The sequence below is a fragment of the Equus caballus genome, chromosome 17, assembly GCF_041296265.1.
Source record: "Equus caballus isolate H_3958 breed thoroughbred chromosome 17, TB-T2T, whole genome shotgun sequence".
NCBI classification, from domain to species: Eukaryota; Metazoa; Chordata; class Mammalia; order Perissodactyla; family Equidae; genus Equus; species Equus caballus.
The window spans coordinates 58,565,407-58,575,969 of NC_091700.1; the positions used below are offsets into that span (position 1 = coordinate 58,565,407).

The window sequence follows — 10,563 nt, forward strand, 5'->3', positions numbered from 1 at the left end:
AAGGAAGTGAGAAAGGAATTAAAACATTTCACTATAAAAATCAACTAAATAGAGAAGAAGATAGTACTGCAAGTAATGAGGGACAAAGAAGCTATAAGTTGGGGCTGGTCCAGCGGCGTGGTGGTTGAGTTCAGTGTGCTCTGCTTTGGTGGCCTGGGTGTGTGGGTTTGGATCCCAGGCACAGACCTACACCACTCATCAGCCTTGCTGTGGCAACAACCCACATATAAAGTGGAGGAAGATTGGCACAGATGTTAGCTCAGGCCTAATCTTCCTCAAGCAAAAAACAAGGAGGATTGGCCACAGATGTTAGTTCAGGGCTAATCTTCTTCAGCAAAGAAAAATAAAAAAAACACTATAAGATGTATAAAAAACAAGTAGCAAAATGACAGAAGTAAGCCCCTCTTTATCTTTAATGCCTTTAAATACAAAAGAATTAAACTTCCAATCAAAAGACAGATTGGACACAGAGATCTGTTGCAAATACAGAAGAGGTTTCCGGTTGCTGTTTGCTAATTTCACAAGTGAAAACAGAAAGCAGTTAACTTGTTAATGAATGGGCCAAGGCACCATTTTAGGAGAGAGCTTGATATCAGGAGCTGTTGGGTGCTGAGCTGGGTGAGACTAGAGCCCCTGCCATTCTTCAGCTGGAGGAATACCCCAGCCCTGCCTACTGCTGCCTCCCATCTCTGGCCTGCCTGAATTTCAGGGGACAATGTCAGAGGAGTTGTGGACCACAGGAAGATGGAGCACTTCTCTTCCAGTGTGAATGTGATCATGGTCATTTCCACAGCATTTGAACTGGGATTGGTTGCTGGGTTGGGCCATAATGAACTTGCATGTCTGTCCCAGGGAGAACTGGTTTTCAGAGCTGACAGCATTTGGTCCCAGGAGAAGCCTTCAGTTTGTCGTCGGCCTTTCCACTTTGTGCCATCCACAGGAATCCAGGACAGTAAAAAGCTAAACAAAGCTTGCTGTCTGAATGGGAGAGCCTGCATGCTGGCGTCCTTTTGTGCCTGCCCACTCTCCTTCTACGGACGGAACTGTGAGCGTGATGTGATCAAAGAAAACTGCAGGTCTGTGCCCCATGGCACCTGGCTTCCCAAGAAGTGTTCCATGTGTAAATGCTGGCATGGCCGGCTTCGCTGCTCTCCTCAGGCATTTCTGCCGGGTTGTGATGGCCGTGTGATGGATGAGCACCTCACAGCTTCCAGGACTCCAGAATCAACAGTCTGCATGCAACACTGTTAAGCTGGCTAGTATCTGCCTTGCTACATAAAGTTACTATTAATCAACATTTGCATGTAACATTCGTCATTAGGTTTCATGACCTTTAAAGGTTGTCTCACCATTGTCTTAACTGAGAGACAATGATTTGTTTGCTGCCATGAAATAGGGAATAGATTTCCATAGTGGTCCCCAACATTTCCTTAAAGTACCAACTACTTTCCTCTGCCCTACCCTCTCCAAAAAACTACTTAAAAAAAAGTCAGCGGTATCTACAGTGTGCACGAGTTTGATGTAACTCTACCAAGGGCTTTCTATTAATATTTTCCTCTAAACAATTGAATTCTATATTCAGATTATTAAAGGCTAATCCTGCTGTGGAACAGGATATAATTTTCCGTAGAGTTGAGCAGAATCAATCAAGACATTATCTTTAAAAAAAAGGAAAGGAAGCATCTCTAAGGGATCAAATGACAAGGGAGGGGGCAGATAGTAGAGGCGAGGGGCAGGACGCTGGAGTAATGGAAGTGTGTGTGTACCAGGGACACTAGGCAGAGAAGAGGAGGCAAATAGGAGAGATAAATTTGAAAAAATAAAATGGATTGCTTGACTGGTGATTAGATGGACATAGAGAAGCCATAAAATAGCTAAGCTGAAGAGCAAGTTTCTATCATATATAGAAAGCTAGATAAGCCAAGAACACCCCTTTTTTCCTCGTCATTATAAAGATAATAAAGTCTCCTTAGAAAAAAATTCTGTCTAAATTTCCCCAACAAGTGTATTTAATAAATTGTTTCCTCCAAAAAAAAAAAAAGATTGGCAGAATAGATTTTAAAAGATCCAACTATATGTTGTCCACAAGAGATTCACTTTAGATCCAAAGACAAAAATAAGCTGAAAGTGAATGGATGGAAAAAGTTATTCCATGTGAATAGTACGCAAAAGAGAGCAGGACTGACTGCATTAATATCATACAATGTAGACTTCATATTAAAAATGTTTACGAGAGACAAAAAGGATGTTCTATATTAATAGAAGTTTCAACATAGCAAGAAGCTATAACAACTATAAATATTTATGCAGGTAATTACATATCATTAAAATATGTGAAGAAAGAATTGACAGAAATGAAGGGAGAAACAGTTCTACAATAATAGTTGGAAACTTCAATACCTTACCATCAACACTGAAGAACCCTTGTGCATTGTTGGTGAGAATGTAAAACGGTTCCCCTGCTGTGAAAATGGTATGACAGTTCCTCAAAGCATTAAAAATAGAATTACCAAATCATTCAATGATCCTACTTCTGGATAAATACCCCCAAAATTGAGAGCAAGGTCTCAAAGACATATATGCATGCCCGATGTTTATATCAGAATTATTAGTTGTAGCTAAAATGTGGAAGCAACCCAATTATTCATTGATAGATGAATAGATAAGCAAAATGTGGTATATGCATACAATGGAATATCATTTACCTTCTAAAAGCAGGAATTTCTGACATATGCTGTGACATGGAGGAAACTTGAGGGCGTTATGCTAAGTGAAATAAGCCAATAACAAAAAGACAAATACTATATAATTCTACTTAGAATAGTCAAAATCATGGAGACAGAAGTTAGTGAGAAATTAGAAATGGTGGCTGCCAGAGGCTTAGGGAGAAGGGGAATGGAAAGTCATTGTTTAACGAGTGTAGATTTTCAGTTTTTCGAGATGACAAGAATTTTGGAGATGGATGGTGGTGATGGTTTCATTACAATATGAATGTACTTAATACCACTGAATTGTACACTTAAAAATGCTTCAGATGGTAAATTTTATGTTATGTGCATTTTATCACAATTTTAAAAAATTGAAAGAAAAAGTAAGATGATTGGGGAAATTTGAATAGGGACTGGTTATTAGATGAAATCAACAAATTATTATGCATTTTATTAGAACTTTTATGATATTTGCTTCTGTTGGAAAATACTGTTTTTTAAGGTGAATACCGAAGTATTTAGCAGTGAAATGTCTTGATGTCTGTAATTTACTTTAATGTACTTCAACAATAGCAATAAAACAGATGAAAAAGTGTGGCAAAATATCAAAGGTGATGTGTACAGGTATTCATTATACTGTGCTCTCTATTTTTCTGTTGTGTTTAAATATTTCGATAAAAACTTTTATAAATATCATGTTATTTGTAGAGCTCATACACTCTATGGCTATGTCCTTTTTATATATTTTATTTGTTCGTAGAAACAACTATTCAGAAATAAAAAGAGAGAGACGTAAATACTATTGTCCTATCACTGAAAAACGATCTTTGCCAATAGTTTAGTGTATATCTTTATGATTTTTTCTATGCTTATTTGTTTCATTTGACTATGAGCAATTATAACAAAATTTTTTTGTGATAAACTCTTTGTATATATCATTAAAATGTTCCATTAAACTTCCTTGTAAATATTTTCTGGTATAGTGGTAGAGAGATTATCTGGAGTGGGATTATTCGCCCAAAGAGTATGCATGTTTGTAATTGTAATTGATGCTGCCAGATATATTCCTAAGAATGTTATAACATTACACATATTCATTATTGATTTTTAAGGATGAGAATATTTCCCCCATGCCTGGTATGGCTTTTTGGCTGAAGAGAGATCCAAGACTGTAAACACTTTGGGTCTCTCTCCAGCTCAGTCCCGGCAAGGAGAGAAGCAATGACACAATTTATTGATGAGAAGGGATAGAAAGACTGGACATTTATATCTGAGTCCTCTTTTCCACCCTTCCTTCTTGAAGCTGGCCTACCTGACCTGGACATGTATTCCTCTTCTGTTGCTTTATGAGCAGCAAGTAACCATTTATAGTACTGTGAGTCTTGCTTCTATAAGAGAAGACCGCAATTGCTAGAACTATGTGTGATAGGGTGGGTCAGAGTGCCAATCATCCAACCACATTTTCAGATATCTTTCATCTTTAGTACAGGTTATTTTTGATTTGCTATGTACTTACTCTCATGTAAATTGTCACAGTTCCTTCAGAACAGATTTAGTCTTTTACCATAGCCAAGGAAAGTAGCTTCAAGTATCAAGAACACTGAGCTGGACACCAATGAAATGGGGTTTTCAAATGGTGGGATATCTTCAGCCTTTTCCACAGGGTAGTGGCTGTTTTGATGTAAATAGAGCTACAGGTGCTCATCCTAAGTACAAACCTGTGAGCCTCGTGACTTGACCTTAAAAACTTCATGGTCCAACCTTAAAAAAAGAGGAGCTCAGAAATTTTACCTCTAGGCTGGAGCATAGACGAGAGAGGTGTGTGTTTGGTTTAATTATTTAAAATAATATAGAAAAAGATTGATTTTGCTGAGGGGAAGTTCAGTTCTATGAATTTTAATGTGTATATAGATTTGTATAACCACCATCGCTGTCAGGATATAGAACAATTTCACCATCCCATGAAACTCCCTTGCAGTCTCTTTGGAATTCATGCTCTTCTGCCACTGCTAAGCCATGGCAACCACTGTTCTGTTCATCGTCACTATACTTTTGCCTTTCAAGAAGTCATATAAATTTAAGCATAGAGTGTATACTGTTGGAGACGAGCTTCTTTCACTTACCATAATACTTCTGGGATTCATCAAGTTTTTGCTTATATCAACAATTTGTTCCTTTATTGCTGATGGATGCACAATAGTTGTTTATCCATTCCCTCATTTAAAGACATTCCATTTTTTTTCCTAGTTTTTGGTGATTATGAATAGTGTGCTATAAAAACCCATATACAGGTTTTTGTGTGAACATAAGTTTTCATTTATCTAGGTTAAATATCCAGGAGAGGGGTTACTGAGTCATGTGGTCATGGTATGCTTAATTTAATAAGAAATTATCAAACTTTTTCCAGAGTGGCTGTGTCATTTTGCATTCTCACCAGAAAAACATGATTATCTCCAATTTCTCTGCAACCTCACCAGCACATGATATTGTCAAAAATTATTTTAGTTATTGTAGTGTGTGTGGTAACGTAATTTGTATTTCCCTGACAGAAATGATGAGCATTTTTTATATGAAAAATATGTTTATTTGTCGAGTATAATCTCTTTGGGAAGTGTCTGTTCAAATCTTTTGTACATTTTTAATTGGATTGTTGTTTGCATATTCTGAGTATTCACACACATGGTTTACAGTGAAAATAGTTCACCACATGTGAGACACTAGTGTTGCCACCTGTAACAGATACTGTCCAGATGCCATTTACCAGGCCGGGACACTCATTTCCCAGCAATAGCAACCACCGACTGTGAGTAGCTCAGATCTGCTCCCTTCTTTGGAGGATTGCACTTGGCTAATGAGAGCTATCTTACTCAGAGACACTTGGGAGATTAAATTCTTCAGCAGACCTCCAGGAGTCGTCGCCTGTAGCCAACGACCAATTTAAAGAGTTAGCCCCAACCACTATTTTCTAGGTATGTCGCAACTAACACAACAGAGTTCCCCCTGGGATTAGGGTAAGTCCAGATGTCTCCTGAAATCACATTTTTGTCTAGTTCAAGGGTAGGTAAACTTTTCCTATGTAGAAACCCATAGGAAATCTTTTAGGCTATGTAAGCCATGTGGGCTTCATTGCAACAATTCAAGAAAGCAACATAAAGCTACAGTTATAATAGAGTGGGACTGGCATAAAACCAGACACATAGACCGATGGAACAGAATAGAGAGCCCAGAAATAAACTCATGTATATATGGTCAACTTCAATAATGATCTTCAATAATGCTGCCAAAATACACAATTGGGATAGTCTCTTCAACAAAGGCTGGTGGGAAAACTGGATATTGACATGCAAAAGAATGAAATTGGACACTTACCTAACAACATACACAAAAATAAACTAAAAATGGAGTAAATACTTAAATGTAAGGCCTTAAACTGTAAAACTCCTAGAAAATAACATAGATAAAAGGTTTATAACATTGGTCTTAGTAATGATTTTTGGATATAACACCAAAGAGAGGCAGTAAAAGCAAAAATGGACAAGTGGGATTACATCAAACTGAAAAGTTTCTGTACAGATACGGAAGCAACAAACAGAGTAAAAGGCAATCTATGGAATAGGAGAAAATATTTGAAACCATATATCTGATAAGGGGTTAAATTCCAAAATATACAAAGAAGTCCCTCAATTCAATAGCAAAAAAAAAACTTGATTAAAAAATATGCAAAGGACTTGAATAGACATTTTTCCAAAGAAGACCTAGAAATGGCCAAGAGGTAACTGAAAATAAGCTGAACATAACTATTCATTAGGGAAATGCAAATCAAAACCACAATGAGACATCATCTCACACCTGTTAAGATAACTATTATTAAAACAGCAAAGATAATAATTGTTCATGAGAATGTGGAGAAATTTGAACCATTGTATACTATTCTTGAGAATGTAATGGTTTACTTGCTATGGAAAACAATATGGAAGTTCCTAAAAATATTAAAAATAGAGCTGTCATATAATCTAAAACTTCCAGTTTGGGGTATATATCCAAAAGAATTGAGACAGTGATCTAAAAGAGATATTTGCGCTCCCGTGTTCATTGCAGCATTTTTCACAATAGCCAAGATACGGAAACGACCTAAATGCCCCTTAAAGGACAAATGGCTACAGAAAATGTGACACACACACACATACACGCACACTGGAATAAGGTTCAGCCTTGAAAAAGAAGGAAATTCTGCTTTTTGCCACAACGTGGATGAACCTGCAGGATGTTATGCTTCATAAAATAATCCAGTTACAGAAGGACAAATGCTAATATTATACTAATATTATATTATAATATAGTATATATAATATTATATTATGTTTATAATATAATATTATACTAATAATAATTCTACTTATCTAAGGTATCTGAAATAGTCAAACTGATAGAAACAGAGTAGAATGATGGTTGGGAGGAGGGGCAAATGGGAGTTACTGTTCAATGGGCACAAGTTTCAGTTAATCAAGATGAGTAAGATCTAGAGATGTGTACAACATTCTGTCTATATACTTTATTGTGCACCTAAAAATTTGTTAAGAGGATAGATCTCATGTTAAGTTCTTCCCACAACAAAAGAAAAATAAGAAAGAACTTGGTCATCTTCCAGTAAAATTATATTTATGGATACTGAAATTTGAATTTCATGTGATTTCTACATTCCAAGAAATGTTGTAATTCTTTTACTGTTTCTCAGCCATTTAAAAACTTTTAAACCATGCTTCAGGTGTATGAGATAGATTTGATACATTTATATATTGCAGTATAATTACCATCTTAGTTTTAGCTACTGCCTTTATCATGTCACATAACTGCCATTTCCTTTTTGTGGTGAAGGCATTTAATATTTACTCTATTAGCAACTTTGAAGTTTATGGCACAATATTGTTGACTATAATAACTAACTGTGCATTAAATCTCCAGAACTTATTTATTAGTTGCAAGTTTACATGCCTTTATTAATAGTACACATATAATCTCTCTTTTTGAAAAAGGACATTTACAATTGTGATAAAAACGAAATAAGGTTTTTGTAAGGTTTTATTTTAATTTAAGGGAAAAAGAATGGTATTTGTCTCTCCATATATGCATATATATGTGTGTATGTGTTTGTTCATATGAATGTGTTACTACACACACCTTATGAACATATTTTTCAATAGTGATAGAGACAACAGTTTTAGTAAAAATGGAGAAAAATTTTTTCTACATACATTTGATTTGAAAATATATTTTCCGATGTAAATAGTCAGTTTTATATGTGAATACCCACATGTCCAAATAAGAAAAATTAGTTATTTGGTTGTCTGGATTTATATCTTTAAAATGTGTGTATGTGTTTTTTTCCCATTATATTGAGGCATGTAATGAGATGACAGTTAATGTTTAGAGAAAAGGTTAAAAGAAGTCTGTGATGACATCATTATATCATCCATAAATTTCTCACATAGTTTGGGAACGTACATAAGACCAATTCAGTGACGATATACGTACATATATTGTCACGAGACTATTTAGCTCAGCAAACCAGTGCTTTTAAAAATTATTATATATGTGCTATTAATAAAGGCATGTAAACTTGAAACTAGTAGATAAATACGTTCTGAAGCTCTAATGAATGGCCTGGTGATTATAGTCAATGTTATCGTATTATAAACTTCAAAGTTGTTAATAGAGTAAATCTTCAATGTTGAAATGTTGAACACAGCTGCTACAATAACTTAATATTCTTTACTAGTTACAAGATTTTGACAGAAAATAGCAGATTATTGCATTAACAGTTGCTCACTTACTCGAGATATTTCATTATCTTACATTACAAAACATTTGAGAAAAGAAACTTGTCTCATGTTTACAAGAGGGCTGCTGCAGCTCCAAGCATCACATCACACAATTTCATCCAAAAGGAGGGTACAGACAAGATTTTTTTCTTTTTTATATAAGATTAGCCTCTTTTTCCTCATGTTATTTTTCCAGGATTCTTCCATAGAATTATTCTTAGGACTCATTCAACTTGGTCACATATCTCCTGTCAATTGTAACTAAAATATATCACAAGATAATGGGTTAATAAGATGAGTTCAGACTAATAGTGTCTCTTTCTCATTTAAAAGAAAAGGTTAGCATGTTATTTTAAATATTAAATTGAAAATGTAGGACATAGAGTAAAATTGAGAGAGGCATTTGATAGTTAATAAATTATGAATCCATATACTTAATCATTCTTCCCACCTACATCCCCCCCAAAGACTTTAATCCTGGTGGCAGGTGAATATAAATAGTTAATTAGACATCTAAAACTTTTGCAAATATTTCTATTTAATATCATAATTTGCTGGGATAAATGATTTTTATTTCAACATGGCAGTATATTGAATTGTTAAACACAAAGTTAAGCAGAGTGACAAAATTATTCCAACTTAAACATTAGTGAAAATTAGAGAATAAAACATGAACTCTAATTCCTTAACATAATCCTATATAATTCATGAACAAATAAAGTGCAACATTGGCTTTGAGAGGCAGGCATTAGTTCATTAAAATATTCTTTTATAAAATAATATCTGTGCCAAAGCACATATCAGGGATTAGCTTTAGCTAGAGCAATTTCCCAGAGTTATTTGCTTTTCTTCCCAATAGTGTATATTTTAATAGAGGCACGTTGCAGAGAGAGACTGAGTCAGAGAAATTCCAGTAACTTAATCAAAGTCACAAACTATATCATGGATAGAGCTGATATTAAAATATAAGCATGACCCATTCTTTCTTTTCTAATTTTGAGTTAGAATCTTCTATTTTCATCAGTATGCTAACAATAAAGCTTTTCTGTTTTGCTATTAATTGGAAAGGAAAATAGCCAAAGGATATCTATTGTTTTATGTTTTCAGTCACCATTTTTCCTCTTAACACCTGCTCAAAATCTTCAAAGAATACTTGGAGTTTTAAAACAGTGGTTTTCAAATATGCAGCATCAGTATCACCTATAAGCATGTTAGTAATGTAGATTCATGGCCCCTACCTTGACATACAGAACCTGAGTATCTGGGGTGAGTTAGGAAATTCTTTTCACAAATTCTCCATGGATTCTAAGGTATAGTAGAGTCTGAGAACCATCATTTTGGTGCATATATTTTCAAGTAAATTTTATACTGAATCTTCAATGTTTTAAGTTAATTTCAATTGTGGTTCTGTAATGAAAATCACAAATATTACCTTGGATTTCATTTTCAGCATAACCTCAATGTGGGCTGAAATTCATCTCCTGAAACAATTAAAGACTGTTTTTGTTTCTATTGTAGTTTAGAGAATGGAATAAAAGATAGGGGACTGCCAAGAAATTCAATTAATTTGCGAACTACTGCTAGAGTTTGCAGTAATTTTAATACATCATGAAAGATTAGAGGAAAGGTACTATTTATGCAATTATTATACGGATATGTGTGCATATATGCCTTATGCTATATATATATATATAATCCCTAATTAAACATAAAAGAGTAATGATTTCTTTGGCCTATATTGAATTCTATTTTTGCAAATGGTTATGCGTTGATTACAATATATTTAGGATTACCATTTTACCTTTGATAGCATTTGTGGTCTGGTTAGATAAATATTCCTTTGTTTTGATATTTCTTACATAATTAAAATTGTTATAAGATATGCAAATTTAATGATCTTTTACATGCCTGCTAACAAAGCTACTTGCATCTTTTTAATCAATATTGATGCATGAGGAAACTTAGCGAAGAATCTACTATACCTTGGTAATTTGCAGATAAGGTAATGAACTTCAGTGAGTTTGACTTACTTTCCC

At 34.6% G+C, this 10,563-nt stretch overlaps 1 protein-coding gene across 1 annotated transcript; it reads left to right on the plus strand.

Moving 5' to 3' along the window:
• The first annotated feature begins 735 nt into the window (after nt 1-735).
• Nucleotides 736-1,251, plus strand: LOC100064376 (protein Cripto-like). The gene has a single exon (XM_005601369.2). The coding sequence runs from the start codon at nt 745-747 to the stop codon at nt 1,249-1,251; it is 507 nt and encodes a 168-aa protein (XP_005601426.2). The 5' UTR covers nt 736-744.
• Nucleotides 1,252-10,563: the final 9,312 nt, after the last annotated feature.

Excerpts from the sequence above, each read along its gene's own strand:
- LOC100064376 (XM_005601369.2), top strand. The coding sequence starts at position 745 with ATGGAGCACTTCTCTTCCAGTGTGAATGTGATCATGGTCATTTCCACA.